Here is a 17,801-nt window from a genome sequence, read left to right as displayed (position 1 = left end):
GATTTCTGGCAGTGCCCAATCATGCTTCCCTCAGCCTGGAAAATTAAAACATTTGATTACTCAATGAAAACATTGTATCTTTCCACTTTCTTACTGCACTCCCTCCTGCCTCCCAACCTTTCTCCTCTCTGATTCCCTCATCATTTTGTTTACTCTGTATCTTTTCCCCTCTAGTTCCCCAAGCTGTAAAATTCAGAGGCCACTACCTGCAGCCTTTCTAGTGATGATGCACTTGCTTTCCCTGGTTGCGGAGTGAATGACGCTGGTGTTCTTGTTCCCTATTTCTGTTGACAGAGCGTTCATTCTTCACTCTGTGGTGAAAGCCCCAGCACCTTTGAGCCTCTTGTCATTCACCTCTATCAAGTCAGTCTCTCACTGTTGCTTTTGTAGTCAGTTTGTTTATATTGATTCCCATCCTCACTTCCTTTCCTTCCTTCTCAGGTAGGCTCTCTGTGTCCTTGACCTCATCTTTCCCGTTGGGCTTTGTTTCATTATTCATCTACTTTTCCTCTGCTTTATCCTTTTCACAACTAGTACATGTTCAGATTTCTCCTGCCAAGAGAGAATCTTCTGGTCTCATTCTTGCTATTTTTAATCTCCTCTCTTTTGTATTCAAATTCCTTAAAAGAGTAGTTTATAATTGAATAGCCTCATTTCCTCATCTCTCATTCACTCCTCAATCCACTGCTGTCTGCTTTGCAACACTGCTGAAACAGTATTCCCTTAGGAATGCCAGTGATGGTTTTTAACCCTTATCTCACTGGTTCTTTCTGCCACATGGGATAATGTTGATCACAGCCTTCTAAAATCCTCTCTTCTTCAAAGACTGTGCTCTTTTAACATTCTTTCTTTGTCTCCTTTGTGGTCTTATTTTCCTGCCCCATAAATGTTGCTGTTCTCAAGGTTTCTGTCCTTAGAACACTGATCCCTCTGCTCTTTCACTGTGTGAGCTAATCCACTCTCACCATATCTGCTCTGTGCCTTAGAACACATCTAGTTGCTTGGTAAATATTTCCTCTTAGCTGTGTGTCTCACAGCCTTTGTGGCCAAAGCTATCAACATGTTATCTTCCCTCATTTGCAGACCACATCTCCTTTCTGTGTACTACATTGTAGTCCTCCCAGCTATGCTGCCATGTCCTAGATCTAGTCAATTGCCATGTCCTGGGGAGTTCTCCTCTTAATTACTTCTCAGACCCATCCTCTTCTTTACCCCACCTAACTTCCTGTCTTTCTCAGTGTGTTTCAAGGTTGTGACAAGTCTCCTAATTATTTTTCCTGCTTTAAATTTTTTCTCCTCAAATCCATTCTTCGCAGAACTGTTGGTTACCTAAGTGGTAAATTTGAGCTTGCCAACTCCCTTAAGACCTCTCAATGAACAGTTTTAGTATTTGTGTGAAATGATATTGTTTATGCAAATAAGTTCATAGAATACTGATTAGGTTGAAACAATGAAGGATTGGATTCTCTCTAATGAAACGGTGCCAACTTCTAACTTTCTGAAGCACCATCATCAAATATCAGTTTTTAAAAATTATTATTTAAAAAATATGGATTCATTTTAGGTTTTAGTATTTATTGAGTCTTTACTCGATTCACTGAATATTCTCATTATTCCCAGATTCCAAGAATTAAATTCTATTTCAATATTTTATTAGTTTATTTTCAGCTAGTCTATAAAAACTAGAATACTTTGAACTTTCTTACCTGTTTTGTTTTTCTCTCTCCTCTTCTTTGTTGGCCTCCTAATTATCATCAGCAGAGTTTACCTCCTCAACTGTATGGAGGGCACTGGGCCAGGCACTGTTTTTATGTCTTACAAAGAAGAGACGCTATGGTTTGAGTTGCTTCTGATGGCCTAGTGTAAGATGTTTATGCAGTGCCAATGGAAACAATTATCTTAACAGGATGACACAGCCTATTTTGCTTAGAAATGTCCTAATTTCCTGTTTAGGTTATCCAGAGGTCAAGTAGGGATTGCTTTTTGCACTCTCACAGTGCAGATTCACATCATGCAAGCCTTGTAGGACTTAGATTGCAATCCATTTAATTCCAGTGGCTGCGTTTTTCCTCCCAAGAAAATAAGACCTTTCTCTGCTTTTTAAATTTAGTTTGTCATGAGTATTTTACTGCTGTAACATGTAGTAAATCTAAGAGGTTAGTAGCTCTTTACCAATAGCTGCTGCTTAACTAACTTGCATCTTGAAATTCTTTGGTTGCCCATTTTGAAGTTCCTGTGGATACCTACATTAGTTAGAATGTTGCAGTGTTATCACTGTTATCCTCTGTCAGAAATCTGTTACTAACTAAGCACTCAGGCAAGCGTTAGGCCCCAAAGTAAGCCTTGACAACACGCTGTGAACGCCTGAGTGAATCAGCTTCAGTGTAGTTTGATAACTGCCTTCTTTTTTCATATTTAATTATGCCTTGAGGCCATGGAAAGACCACATTTATCTCTTGAAACAGACTAAGCAGCAAGTGTTCTGACATGTTTATCGAGCAAATTATTATACCTGACAGAGGTAATTACATATACAATCAGGTCTGGAAGTAAATGGATAATTAGGGGTTAATAAATTGTCTCGCATAAGAGCAGTGCCTTTTAGATTCAAGGAGAGTAAACTAAATACATATCTTTTTAATTGTTTGAGTAAAGATTACACATTATATTATCAGATTTGAAAGGAAGAAATGAGTGGCTATGCAAGCACCCTACAACATAAACTGCCAGATACTGTACTGTTCTTTGTCTTCCTTAGAGACTACCTAGATCCTTATTTGCATCACACTAAGTATGGTATGGCCTAACCATCTGCCTTCCTCCCATAATCTGTGGTGAGATGTTTCAGGCTCTGTACTTAAAGACACAGAGCTGAGACTTTATCACTATAAAGCATAAGAAATGAGGTGGGAGTCAGAAATTCACTCCACCGTTCCACCAAATATTTCTTGTTAAGGCCTAGAACGGAAACTTCTCCTCTTTCTGTTGCCTGCTAGGATACTTCAGAAATTAGCCCCCTTTTCCTCTTGATGCAGTTGGGATTTGATGGTCTGGGTTTGTTTCCTGTATCCCAAACTGCCCAAATTCTGTTTTAAAGAAGAATGGCTCTGGGGTCAAAAGAATTTCATTTTAATTCATTATTCCAACTTTTCTGGTTGTTGTTCAAAAGCCAGAGTCTATGTTTGTAACTAATGACAAATTGTAATTATTATTTGACTTACTAAATTGTTAGAGCAAAACACATGACTAATTTTATTGAAAACTAAATGAATTCTGCTGTTAGTTTTGTTTTTTTGTTTTCATATGCAGATTTGCATTCCCCCCCCCCTTTTTTTTGTCTGTTTCTTTTTTTTTTTTTTTTTTTTGACAGGCAGAGTGGACAGTGAGAGAGAGAGAGAGAGAGAGAAAGGTCTTCCTTTTGCCATTGGTTCACCCTCCAATGGCCGCCACACCTCGTTGATCCGAAGCCAGGAGCCAGGTGCTTCTCCTGGTCTCCCATGGGGTGCAGGGCCCAAGCACCTGGGCCATCCTCCACTGCCCTCCCTGGCCACAGCAGAGAGCTGGCCTGGAAGAGGGGCAACCGGGACAGAATCCGGCGCCCCGACCGGGACTAGAACCTGGTGAGCTGGCGCTGCCAGGCGGAGGATTAGCCTGTTGAGCTGTGGCGCCGGCCGCATTTCCCTTTTTAAAAATCACAACTATCAGGGTGGTTGGGGAGGGGATTTTTTCAAATTTGGAAAAACTATTAAGTCCCCTGTTTTTCTTAACATTTGCACTGTGAAGGAGTACATAAAGAAGCCTAGCCTTATCTGGCTTCCTTTATTCAAGCAACGCTAGACCCTGGATGTAGACACATTGGCATATGGCTTTTTTCATTGGCTAATCCATATTATCTTCTTTTGTTGCTTCTTCCAAAGTCAATTTATACAAGCAGATCTTATTTCTTTGTAGCTTCAATTAAGCAAAGTGACTCAGCAAAGAGAATTGAAAGTCTAGTGAACACTTTTCCTCATGAGTTTCAAGATTTGATTTCCTTAGTATTGGAAGTCTTGGAGCTTCATTGGTGAAGTCATTACATAACTACCTGTTATGCAAGTGTATCAGATGATGTAATGAATCTGGACAGAAAATTAAATGTGTGACCCAGGAATGTTTATTTAATGTGTTTCATGGTGGCATCTCTGGTTTACAAAAGGTAATCTCAGGAGTGGAACTTTCATTGTGTAATATTTTAATACATTCTATAGCACAAATCAAACCAATAAATAAATCAACTACTTTGGCTTTCAGATATTACTAATAATTCATATATCTTAATTATTAGTTTACATGTAAAGGAAATAGTAACATATGCATTATTATTTTTATATAAGTTGTGGGTTCAGTATAGACTTACAGAATTGTGAGTCCAAGGTAATATACACAGTTCATCTCAACAACATTTTGTTGGTACCTGCTACATACTAGGTACTGGGCTGTATGTGAAAACACAGATATTAAGCAAAATTAGTCACCAGCTTTGGGACACTTAAAGTATATTATTAGGAGGAGGAAAAGTCATTTGAACTTTACGGGTATTGGAAATACACAAGGGCTGGGATAGGCACAAATCATCCCAACTGAAAAAAAAAGCAGTTATTGATATTTGATTCCTAAATTGGCAGACAAACTTCGCATGGTATCAATATATTATAAACAGTACTGTAATGAGGACATGTGAGAGGTACCATGAGGAGATACAGGAGTAACTGTGCTCTCAACTGAGGTGGTCTGGTGTGGTTTCCTGGGAGAGGTGATTCTAGGCTTAAGTTTTATAGAATAAGTTATAGAATAAGGATGAAAATGGATGGGAACAAGACTCCATACAGAGGAGAAGAGAATGAGCAATTCCCTGGGGATAAAAAGAAAACTAAGAGTAGTTCCTAGTATATAAGGTTGAATTCCAAGACCAAGATTGACTAAGGTATAAAATGGCTTTGCACATCATGTTAAGGAACTTGAAATTTTTCTTATGAGAATTCAGAAGCCATTAGATTTTAAGCAAGGAAACTATGTGTTCATATTTGTGTTTTGGCTGATCTCTCTGGCAGCAGTATGGAGCTTGATTGATCTAGAGTATTGAAGAGAATGGCAGAGGGGTGAGGAAAGATCAAAGGCCTCGGGGGGAGATTATGCTGTCTGAACTCGGTTGATATTAAAAGTAATAACAAGCGCTGCGGCTCACTAGGCTAATCCTCCACCTAGCGGCGCCGGCACACCAGGTTCTAGTCCCGGTCGGGGCGCCGGATTCTGTCCTGGTTGCCCCTCTTCCAGGCCAGCTCTCTGCTGTGGCCAGGGAGTACAGTGGAGGATGGCCCAGGTGCTTGGGCCCTGCACCCCATGGGAGACCAGAAGAAGTACCTGGCTCCTGTCTTCGGATCAGCGCGGTGCGCCGGCCGCAGCGCGCCAGCCGTGGCAGCCATTGGAAGGTGAACCAACGGCAATGGAAAACCTTTCTCTCAGTCTCTCTCTCTCACTATCCACTCTGCCTGTCAAAAATAATAATAATAATAATAACAAGTAGGCAGAGTAGCCTGTGTGTTCGAGTCCTAGCTGCTCCACTTCTGATCCAGCTCTCTGCTAATGTACAGAGGACCCTCCAAGTGCTTGGACCCATGCTACCCATGTGGGAGACCTGGAAGAAGCTCCTGGCTCCTGGCTCCTGGCTCCTGGCTTTGGCCTGGCCCAGCCTAGCAGCCATTTGGGAAGTGAACTAGGGGATGGAAGATCTCTCTGTCTCTCCCTCTCCGCGCACCCCCCCACCCCGCCCTCTGTAACTCTGCCTTTCAAGTGAATAAAACAAATCTTTAAGAAAGAAAATAGGAAGAAAGTGAATTTAAGAAATATGTAGGAGAATAATTGGTATAATTTGACAGGTTAGATGCAAGAATTAAAAGAGGAGGCAAAGCAGACTGAATCCAGATTTCTGGTTTGGGTGATTAGCTAAGTGCTACCAACTCCTTTATATCCTGCCTCAGGTACTATTACAACTAAAGAAAAACAAACCATTGAAGATACTATAAAAACCTAAATCAAGAGCCAGTCTTGTGGCTTAGTGAGTTAAGCTACCACTTTGGTGCTAATTGAAGTCCTGGCTGTTCCACTTCCAATCCAGTTCCCTGCTAATGCACCTGGGAAGCAGCAGATGCCACTCCAAGTACTTTAGCCCCTGCCACCGGCATGGGAGATCGAGTTGCAGTTCCTGGCCCCTGGTTTTATTTTGGGGAGTGAAAGAGCAAATACACAAGCTTCCTCTCTCTTTCAAACAAATGAATAAATCTTAAAAAAATCACATTCAACTACTTGAAGTGAATCTACTTGAGGCAACTGTATAAATTAGTCTTTCTTATATTGAATAATAAGTGTTTTTGTTTTTCAGAAATGGGGAATTTAAAAACTGAATAAGAATTGACTAACATCCTTCTTCATTCTTGAAGAAGTTTAAGGAAACTTTAGTTAAATACCTGCTATTCGGGTTTAAATACGTACTGCAAATGTTGTAAGCCCCAAGTGCCCAGGGCAGATGTTGTATCCACTTCTTGGGATGCCTGTCTCCCATACCAGCTTTCTGCAGCTCCATCTTAGGAGGCGGCTGATGATGGCCCAAGTCTTTGGGCCCCTGCCACTCACATGGAGACCCAGATGGAGTTCTTGGCCCAACCCTGGCTGTTTGGGGCCATTCGGGAAGTGAACCAGCAGATGGAGGCGCTCTACCTACAACTCTGCCTTTCAAATAAAAAAATAAATAAATGCTACATGATGAATTTGAAAACATGCTACGTGAAAGAAGTGTTAGAAAAGACCATATGATATATGATGCCCATTTGGAAGTGTCTAAAAATGGATGTGGGTGGGGATTCTTTGGATACTATAAAATTATTTGAGACCTTTGACCAACTTTGTGAGTATACTCAAAAGCATGAATTTGTATCCTTTAAATAGGTAAAATGTAATCTCCAAAGCTGTTTAAAAAAAGACTAAAAAAGGTGATGTAACAAGAAATAAATATAATTGTATTAAAATTATGAGAAAAATAATGAGATAGCTCCCCTAAACAGAAAGTTTCTATAAATACAGTAAACTTTTTTTTTAAAGATTTATTTCTGGGGGCCGGCGCCGTGGCTCAGCGGGTTAACGCCCTGGTGTGAAGCGCCGGCATCCCATGTGGACACCGGTTCTAGTCCTGGCTGGTCCACTTTCAATCCAGCTCTCTGCTATGGCCTGGGAAAGCAGTAGAAGATGGCCCAAGTCCTTGGGCCCCTGCACCTGCGTGGGAGACCCGGAAGAAGCTCCTGGCTCCTGGCTTCAGATCAGTGCATTTTTGGCCATTGCAGCCAATTGGGGAGTAAACCAGTGGATGGAAGACCTCTCTCTCTCTCTCTCTCTGCCTCTCCTCTCTCTGTGTAACTGAGACTTTCAAGTAAATAAACTGTGATTTTCTTTTATTTTAAAGAGTAGCAGAAAGCGAAAGAGATCTTCCATTTGCTGGTTCAGTCCATAATGGCAAGGGCTGGGCCAGACCAGAGGCAGGAACCAAGAACTCCATCAAGGTCTCCTATGTGGATGCAGGGGCCCAACCACTAGCCCATCTTCTGCTGCTTTCCCAGGCACATTAGCAAGGGACTGGATGAGAAGTGGAGCATCCATGACTGGAACCAGGGCTCATATGGGATGCTAGTGTCAGACAGCTCACCCACTGCTCCACAATGCTGGCCCCTAAGTATAAGGCAGACTCTGTGTGTTATAGCTACAAGATAATCAATTCGAAATCTCTATTAAGAGATAGTAAGATAATCACCATAACTAAGAACGGAGTTAAATGTGGTTACTTCTGAGATTGGAAGGAGTAGAGCTGTTGGCTTCATGATATGCCCCACTTGATTATTAGCTATGTATTATTTTGATAAAATTAATTCCAGTATATTAAACTCATAAACTCATACATCTGTATCTGTGTGCCATTTTAGCTATGTAGTGACCTAAAAAGTTCAAAATAAAACCAATATGGAAGTGTATAAATCTTATTATGCAAACCCCACTATTTACTCCTTTTTTTTTTCCAAATTCCAAACTCACCCACCTAATGGTTGTCAAGGATAATCACACAGCTTAGCATCAGAATATTAAGAACATTATATTTCTGTGTGCAGTTCACTGGAGTGAAGTGACTTGAGGCTAAGCAGTGCCTTTAAAGAGCCCCTCCAGCACAGAATGTCAGGGCTCGGGGCTGTGCTCGGGGAGGACTGGCTGAGAGCAGATTGAAGAGGGCAGGCTTGGGAGAGGGTGTATCTGAGAGCCAGGAGGCAGCAGTTAACACCTGAAGGCAAAAAGAGACAGATGGCTGGAGGCATGGTCCTGTTTTGGCTTCCTTTAATTTTGCTCAAGCTCCTCTAACTGCTACCTAAAATTCTTGGCTGCATGTGAGGTTTTCAAACGTGGCACTTTCGGCTAACCAGAAAGAAAGAAGCCAAGTGCTTTAAAACTTATGTGGTGCTCACCATTGGATTTCTCCATCCATTTAGAAGAAGGATTTGTATTTTTCTCCAATGTGGCTAGTTTAGTAAGGCCCAGTTTTCTTGAATCCCCAGTGACTCATTGCTCAGGATTTGTTTGAAGGACAGGTATTTCTTCCTTAAAACTGTGTTAGGGTTTAGGAGTTTTGTTGTTGTTTGAATTTCTGAAGCCCTCTAGGAACCCTTGCCTCAGCTTTGTTTTTTGGAGGCAAAGGAAAAATGATCTCCCGGTTTACTTTTGGAATCTGCAAAGCAACCCTGAGATCCCAGGTGGATTTAATGTTTGGAAAAGAGAACGTGGGGGACTAAGGTTGACCCTAAGCCCCCAGGTCACTGTTCGCATTTACGAAAGCAAACCTGGTATCCCCAATTGCTTTTCTCTTGAGGTTGGCTTAACTTTATTTATCTTATGTCTTGGGTCACTGCCCCTGAGGTGCTTCAAAAGCAAAATCCAAAAGACCCAAAACAAAGAAAGCTAAACCAGATTCAAGGAGAAAATGACCTAGCACTGTGGGTTCACTTTTACAAAGGCAAAAAGTCGTTTCAAGAGTTCCATAGATGGTTTTAAGTCGGCCTAGGTTCATTTTGTCATTTGCACAAAGTGATCTCAACAGGTCTGAGACTCCAAGTTTCTTGGGTATAGATTGGGAGTGAGTCTGTAGGACAGGAAACTGTCAGCATGCTAAATGGGTTGACTGAGCAGATTCCTCAGTGATTCTGAAGTGATTTAACTATTTTGAGCATAAAAATAGGACCACCCATGCAACTATTTCTTAAGCTGATCTTTGTGTTTGCTGGACACACACAGGGAGCACGGAGGAAGTGAAACTTACAGCTCACTTACAAATACTGGCATAAATCCATTTGATTTTATCCGATTAGTTATGAAGGGTATTTTTGAATCCTTGGGAAAAAAAAAGTTAGGATTCTAATTTTAGGTAATCTTATAAATCGTGATGAGATAGAACTGAAGCACATATTTTGGTGTCCATTTTCATATGATCCATACTTTGCTTACTTCCCAAAAGGATTTAGGGTGGAATTATTTTACTTGACTATTGGAACAAACCCATTTATAGAACATAATACCAATTTTCATTATCATATACCTGAGTTTAGCCTTTAATAAGTAATTATAAAATTGCTTTTGGATAATCTGGGGAGATTTTTGTTTTTGTTCATGTTTGATCCACATCTTTGAACTTCAGGTATATGTGTTAGCTAATAAATTCACCTGTTGAGGCCACATCTTACTGTTTATATGCAAGACTGAAATAGGATCTGTGAAATTAGCAACATATGTATTGTTTGTACATAGGCATGTGAAGGAAGCAGAACTTTAAATGGAAAGGTGAAGTTTTCTGTGATTTAGGTCTCAACGTTAACATTAAGAACATAGTGAATCCGGGGAGAAGTAGTCCCCAAGGCAGTGACTACTGGTGTGGAAATGAAGGTGAGTGTGAGTGGCAGCACCCCAGTTTCCACTTCCCTTGCTGCTGTCACACTCTGGCTCCAGAGCAGTGGTGTTCTTTTTAGGCCATTTCAATCAAAGGCCAGGGACTGTGCTTTTTTAGTTAGAACAGCAACTTATGGTGGCAGCCTATAGGAATGGGCTCATTCCTTGCAGTCTGGCCTGGCATCGTGATAGGTGGGATCCCGGAATAAAGTCATGGTTTTGGGTTACATCTTATTACTTTAGAAGTGAGAAAAGAACCTTATGATTGTTATGGATGAAGGACACTGGCAGAGCGTTCAGAAGCATTAATGCTGCTTTCTCTAGGAAGATCATTGAACTCAGTTACCAGATGGAGTAGCTGTGCTGAGAAAATCTTTTCTCTTGATTGGTGCCCGCATGAAAGCCTCGGAGAAACGGAGGGAAGTGGATTGTCTGCACTCAGTTGCCCTTCTCTGCCCGCAGGCAGACACTGGCCTTTTCCAGAGAGCCATCAGGATCAACCGGAGTAGCCTGTAGTGTGCTCTATTTGTACTCACGAAGTTCCCATTTAATCTTAGAATCATGGTCTGGCTTCATCAGCCAGTCAGTTTTTGAGTATCTACTACATGGTTACACTGTGCAGGATTGATTTATCTATTTGCCTTCACTTTATGAAGTGTTTCTATTTACTTGTTCTAGCAGTTTTATGCATTTGAAAAATCCTCTCACACATGGAAAAGAGAAATCAATATGAAATCAGCCTGCATGCTAGTTCTGTCTTTCCTCTGTACTCATGTTCCTGTCTCTTTGGGACATCCACATTGAAACATACTCAAATCATCAGGCGTTGGATTCATAGCCTCAGGGTAATAAGCAAGCGATCACCAGATTCTACCAATCAGTGGTTTCTGTCTGTTGTCTGTTATGCTCTGTTAAATGATGGCAGCCTCCCCTTGGTAACTGTGTTTCAAATTAGTTTTTCCACCAATTTTTTTTTTTTTGGTAAAGATTTATTTACTTATTTCAAAGGCAGAGTTGGGGGCGGGAGGGCTTGTGTGTTGTGGGGAGAGAGAGAGAGGGGGGGATAAAGAGAGAGAGAAAGGATATGAATCTTCCATCTGCTGGTCCACAATAGCTAGGCCTGGGCCAGGATTAAGCCAGGAGCCTGGAACTCCATCCGGGTTTCCCAATGTGGGTGCAGGGGCCCAAGGGTTTGGGCCATCTTCTGCTGCTTTCCCAGATGTGTTAGCAGGGAGCTGGATCAGAAGTGGAACAGTGGGACTCAAACTGGCACCTGTCTGGGATGCCATAACACAGGTCACAGGCAGTGGCTGCATCACAATGCCTATCAGAATCTTGTATTTGTAATTTTGTATTTTCTTTTGTGTGTGTGTGTGGGGGGGTAAATGTTTATTTATTTTCATCTACTTGAAAGGCAGAGAGGGAGAGGCAGAGAGAGAGAAAGATCTTCAATCCACTCATTTGCTCCCCAGTGCTAGCAATACTCAATGTTGGGCCAGGCCTAAGACAGGTGCCCAGAACTCCATTCAGGTCTCCTACATAAGTAGTATGGGCCAAAGAGCTGTGATGATCCGAAGCCAGGAGCTTCTTCCGGATCTCCCACTAGGGTGCAGACGCCCAAGGACTTGGACCATCTTCTTCTGCTTTCCCAGGCCACAGCAGAGAGCTGGATCAGAAGTTGAGTAGCCAGGACTCGAATCAGCGTCATTATGGGATGCCAGCACTGCAGGCAGCAACTTAATTGCTGTGCCATAGTGCTGGCCCAAAAATAGTGTTTTCTTGCTGTTTCCCTGCTTATGATGTAAGCTCCTTAACAAAATGGGCCTTGGTTTCAATATTGCATCTCTGATGCCTGGCACAGTATCTAGCATGTTATTCGCAGTAATAGTAAAAAATAAATTTTATCAGGGCCAGCACCGTGGCACAATAGGTTAATCTTCCACCTGCGGCGAAGGCATCCCATATGGGCGCCGGTTCTAGTCCTGGCTGCTCCTCTTCCAAGCCAGCTCTCTGTTGTAGCCTAGGAAGGCAGTAGAAGATGGCCCAAGTTCTTGGGCCCCTGCACCCGCATGGGAGACCAGGAAGAAGCACCTGGCTCCTGGCTTTGGATTAGTACAGCTCCAGCTGTTACAGTCATTTGGGGAGTGAACCAACAGAAGGAATACCTTTCTGTCTCACCCTCTCACTGTCTGTAACTCAGACAGTTACAAATAAATAAATAAAATCTTTAAAAAATATATTATCTAGATCTTTGGACTTTTCATCCATATTGGCAATGCATTACTTCCATTAATATGCTGATGTCTACAGATATACATAGATTAACTATTATAAATAATAGAAATATTATGTATTTTTAAAAGATTTTATTTATTTGAGTGGTAGAATTACAGACAGAAAGAGGAAGAAACAGAGAGGTTTATCCCTCAAATGGCCACAATAGCTGGAGCTGAGCCAAACTGAAGCCAGGAGCCAGGAGCTTCTTCTGTGTCTCCCATGTGGGTGCAGGGGCCCAACCAATTGGGCCATCTACTGCTTTCCCAGGCCATAGCAGAGAGCTGGATTGGAAGAGGAGTAGCATGGACTAGAGCCAGTGCTCATATGGGATGCCAACACCACAGGTGGATGATTAACCTACTGTGCCTCTGTGCCAGCCCCACTACATGTATTTTTATAAAGCATTAATGTGGCACATTGGGTTAAGGCATTGCTTGCATACTGTTACCACAGTGCCAGTTCAAGTCCTGGCTGCTCCACTTTCAATTCAGCTTTCTACTACTGTGCCTGGGAAAGCAGCAGATAGATAATGGCCCGGTGCTTGGCTCCCTGCCTCCCATGTGGGAGACCCAGATAGAACTCTAGGCTTGTGCCTGGCCCAGCTCTGCGTGAGGTGGGCTTTTGGGGAGTGAACCAGTAGATGGAAGATCTGTCTCTCCCTGTCTCTGCTTTCTGTCACCCTTTTGAATAAAGAAATCTTTTTTAAAAAAAGTAAAGTATTAATGTAATGAAAGCATATAGATTAAATTTATCCACATGTGAGCAGTTTGGTTTAAATTTTATGGTCCCTGTAATTTCTAGTGATTTGCATATGAGGAATTTGGATATGAGTATCTGACCACATGTGAAAGTTGTAAGCATAGTGTTTTGTAATGGAGGAAAATCTGTTTTTGAGCTGTGGAACAACCAATTCAGTTCTGTATTCACAGTTGGAGTTGTTGTGGGTTTTTCAGCTCCTCCTTTCCCACCTGGGGGTAGATCAGCTCAGGAGAAAAAGGCTGATTTTATTTAAGATTCCTTCCTCTTCCATATCCCAAAGGTCACGTTGCTAATACCTTTTGGAAAGCAAGGGAGATTACAGTCAGTACGCTAAGAGGTTGCTTTCTGCTGGCTGACTGCATGCGCAGGCAGACTTGTGCAAGCAAAGACCTACACCTGGAAGAGGAATCCTTCCAATTGTGTGAGGGGCATTCCTTGTTGAAATGTGTTCAACTATATAAGGAGGTAAACATTATTCCTAACCGTAATGCTAGCACATGTCCATTGTAGAGAATTATGGAAATTAAGAAAATAGCAGCTATCCAGAATCCCACCACACAAAAAATAACCAGACTTAATGTTTTCTTCTAGTCTTTTTTGATAGGTTTTTATGTGAATAGCCACATTTATCATAAAAATCTTCCCAAATTATTTAAACTTCCGTGTAAACACTTTTAATAACCACTTGATATTCATTGTGCAGATAATGCTTCATTGCAAACCATTCCCTTTACATTGAGATGTAGACTGTTTTTGGTTTTCTGATAACATTTTTGAAATTAATATCTTTGTGCAAAACTTCCTGTCTACCTTCATTACTGTTTCATGAAGTTATATTCATAGAGGAGAGATTACTGAGTCAAAGAGAATGGCCGTTTTGATAAGGTTCTTAAACACATTGCACAATTACATTGCAGAGGAGTCATACCAACTTACATTCTCACCTTCTGAGTATATGAAAGTCACTTTCTCTCTTCGTGAGAGAAAAATGTACTTGTTGCCAAACAAGGGTCAGAAACCACAGAACTTTCAATAAGTCCCCTTTTCTTTTTCAGACAGTGTATTCTTTATTTTTGCCTCATTCTAATTTCTGAACCAGTGCTTTTAACTCTTGGTGAGGCCCAGAGTGTTATCTTGCCCAACTTAAAGGGAGTAGCTTTACTTTAATAGTTAGTATTTTTGTTATAGAAGATGCCATCTTTCCAGGAAAATCTGTTAGCAGTTGTAAATTGGGTTGGAAAGAAGATCACACAAGTCCCTTACCTACTAAGGAGAAGTTACTTTCTGGGACTCTTTCTCTGGGTGGTTTTAATCACTCCAGGTTTAGCCCTCCAGAGTCAGTGAGTAGGCTCCTGTCTCCTGAGTAAATGCAAATGCTTCCTTCATTTGAAAGCAAAACTAAAGGACCCCTCATGTACCAAGTGAGTTAAACCAAAAGGAAAGAATAATATAAAAACTAAAGAAGGTGAGCAGGCAGTAAGTAAAGCATTTAGCTTCTGAAACAATTCAAATGGGGATAGGAAGTTGGTTTTAAATGGCTTAAAAGGGATTAGGGTCTTAAAGTTGGATAAGGAGTTTGGTGCTTTGGTTTAGGCATGGCGTTGCTTTTAAAAGATTACTTCCATATTTGACAATGATTCTAACTGGAGATTATAAAGCAAATAGTCAATTTTAAGACACCACAGCAAACAGGTTTGTTGTTGTTGTTTGTTTATGTAAAATAATTACCTAGGGTTAACAGACTGAATCCTGAAGCCCTCATTTCAGAATAATACTAAGGATCAATCACCAGGGAGAATCCAACAGAGGTTGTTTAATGCACTTAATTGAGATTATCTGAGCTTTTGGTTTAAATTACTTTGGAAAAAGTCTAGGTGCAAACAGCTTCTTTGCAAGGTAAACACACTTACCTCTAAGAAAAAAGGTAAGGTTCAATATAAATTCTTTAAACTTCTTCACACAGTTAGTAACACCAACCTTCATTAATTAAATTTGGTTATTAAGTGAATCATGTGTAAAGATTAAACTAAGCATCAATACAAATGGTAATACAAGTATAATTAGTATAATGAAACAGTTTTCATTATTTTTCTTTTTCTTAAAAATCCAACCAGACATCTTATTAGAAAAGCAACTCCTGATAATTTTAGCAATTTCAAAGTAAAATAAGTGTATACTATTTTAGTTATGAAGTACAGTTAAAGTTTTGAAAATGAATTTCTTATTCTGTACCATCTGAGAAGCAGTTCACATTGAAGAGCATATGATTTGTGTAAAATCAAAAGCTGACTTACTGTTTTCCCCAATCTTCCTCAGCTCCTTGACCTGTTTATGGTTTGGGATTGGTCTACTTATCTGGCTGATTATGGACAGCCAACTTCTAAGTACCTTCGAGTGAATCCAAACACGGCCCTTACTCTTTTGGAGAAGTGAGTATATTCTAAAAACCTCCAGAGATAGCATTGTAGCATGTTTTGATTCTGTAATAAAATGAAGAACTAGAGATTTCCTCCAAGGGAGGATTGTTTAGATGAAGTTTGAAAGCTCAGTCCATTTTAATGACCAGAAGATAAGCCTCTTTCTTTTTTGCTCTGCAGAGTTGGTATAGTTCCGTATCCAATTGCTATTTACACTTATGTGGAAAAAACATTTTTCCTATTGTATTGTGAATTACAGGCTTGACTGACAATATAAATATTTTTACTGAAAATAAAGATGAGAATTGGAGCTTTAAAAAAAAATATGGCTAGGAATTGTAATGTTTGGCACCAGTGCTGTCTAAATCTTACCATGATGGACTCGTATTCTTTGTAGTTACAGAAATATGGGATTTGAAAAAGTAATAGAGTAAAACTGAATTAACAGAATTTACTGGTGCATCTTGTCCAACTAAATACAAGTTTAGATGTTACCTTTCCCTCTCATTACTTAGCAGACTTTCCTTTTACCCAGCGTATCATTATGATTTTAAATTTTTTAATTAAACTTTTCTTATTTTCCCCCATTTCAAAATATATGTATTATAGTTGATTTAAAAGGACAAAAAAACTGTTAAAATGTAAATTTAACTTGCACTGCCATGAAATATCACTCAGGCAAAGAAAAAATGTTTTAAATTTTCTTGTGCTGGTTTTTCTTTTCATCTCCTCTTGTTATAAATGTGATTTACAGAGTTCAGAGGATATGTATTTTAACATACTTTATAGAATGATATTGGACTATAGGATGTGTTAAAAAACTGTACATCTTTCAGATTTACATACTAATGCAAAGAGATTACTTTGTCTAGAATATAAAATAAAGCTGCTAATTTTTTCACCTGGTTGCTGTATCATAAGTTCGTTAATATGCATTTTCTTTGAAGTATATTTTTCTAGCATAGGATTAGTGTAAGGTAATTCAGAGCTTGCCAGGATATTTTCACTTGTGGCAGCGTGGCTTTTAATTTCCTTTTTCTAATCTTCATTCACATATGTTTCTAGGATGAAGGATACCAGCAAAAAGAACAATATATTTACTCAGTTCCGGAAGAATGATCGAGACAAACAGAAGTTGATAGAGACAGTGGTGAAGCAGCTGAGAAGTCTGGTGAATGGCATGTCCCAGCACACATAGACTTCACGTGGCTGGCCGTTCACAGAATGAAGAAACACGACCGAGAAAATATGCTGATGAGAGCTTTAGGAGGGAACAGGAGTAAATCATTTGTATGTTTTTAAAATAATTGATTACTATTTTATATATGGAAAATGTAACTTTTTTCACTTTTAGAAGGAAAATGGTAAAATTGTAATATATAAATCACGTCAAAGATTGTATGTAAAATTGATTCCAAAAGCATTATTAAAAAAACCTTATGCCTCCACTTGTATGTATTTTTTCAATTTAGACTTGATAAGTTGGTTTTTTTCATCAGCTCATGAGGTTTGAAATGCAGTCGTGTCTGATAACGGGAGTACTTACTTCACTGTCATTTTCTCACTTTCACCTTCTGTTCTCATCTCAGTGTGACTTAACGTATATTAACAAGTTCTAATTCTGCTGATTCTGAGGGAGAAGACGACAAATATTAAAATTCCCTGCAATCAAAGTCAATTCAGTAAGAATGTGCATTGTTTGTTCTGCTTGGGTAACTACTGCAGTTCTAAATAGGAAGAAAAGGTTTCGAGTTTCTAAAATGTGCTGTTTCTGTTCCTCAGGGTTAAAATTTGTAACTGTATTGCTTGTACCTGACCCCACTCTGGTTTGGTTTGTTCAAGTTAAAAGTGGACGGGAGCTGACTGGGACCCCTTGCGGTGCGGCGGGCGCTGGGGGAATGGGTTCCTGCACGCACTAGTCCACCGGGCTCGGTTACTGTCCCCAAACAGCGGCTCTCCATCAGATCCTGGCTGTGCACACCCGCCGGATGGGTCAGATGGACTCCGGAGTACCTGCACTTGTTCACTGCCCTTTGTGTAAGGTACTGGAGTCCACGTGGCAGTACAAACCTCACCTTTATTTTCCCTACGTTGTATTTACGATGAACACTCCCTTTACATTTTCAGGGTTTATACCTGTAAGAAAGATACCTGGCTCTGTAAAATAAGCACAAAGAATTAATGTATATCTCTTGGTTTTGTGATGGATGCAGCATTAAAAAGATTGGACAACTTGTTGAAAATGCGTTGCTATTGCATCTCCTCAGAGCTTCCTGGTTGAAAACTGCTTCCTTCAGAAAAGACATTATTCCTCAGATATTGGAATGGGAGTGGCGCCAA

General features: G+C 40.3%; 1 protein-coding gene across 10 annotated transcripts in view; it reads left to right on the top strand.

The window, feature by feature from the left end:
* EXOC6 (exocyst complex component 6) overlaps positions 1–17,704 on the top strand; it is a 324,395-nt gene extending 306,691 nt beyond the window's left edge. For all 10 annotated transcript variants that reach the window (XR_011382367.1, XM_051823933.2, XM_070057614.1 and 7 more), the window contains 2 exons: positions 15,361–15,473; positions 16,527–17,704. Coding sequence is in view for 9 of the 10 variants with exons in the window: in XM_051823933.2 (XP_051679893.2) it covers positions 15,361–15,473; positions 16,527–16,659 (246 nt within the window). In the remaining variant the exon portion in view is untranslated. The remainder of the gene's footprint in view (positions 1–15,360; positions 15,474–16,526) is intronic.
* The last annotated feature ends 97 nt before the right edge of the window (positions 17,705–17,801 follow it).

The sequence above is a fragment of the Oryctolagus cuniculus genome, chromosome 15 (genome assembly GCF_964237555.1).
Source record: "Oryctolagus cuniculus chromosome 15, mOryCun1.1, whole genome shotgun sequence".
Taxonomy (NCBI): domain Eukaryota; kingdom Metazoa; phylum Chordata; class Mammalia; order Lagomorpha; family Leporidae; genus Oryctolagus; species Oryctolagus cuniculus.
The sequence above is the reverse complement of the archived record's forward strand: the minus strand, read 5'-3'. Positions and strand labels throughout refer to the sequence as shown.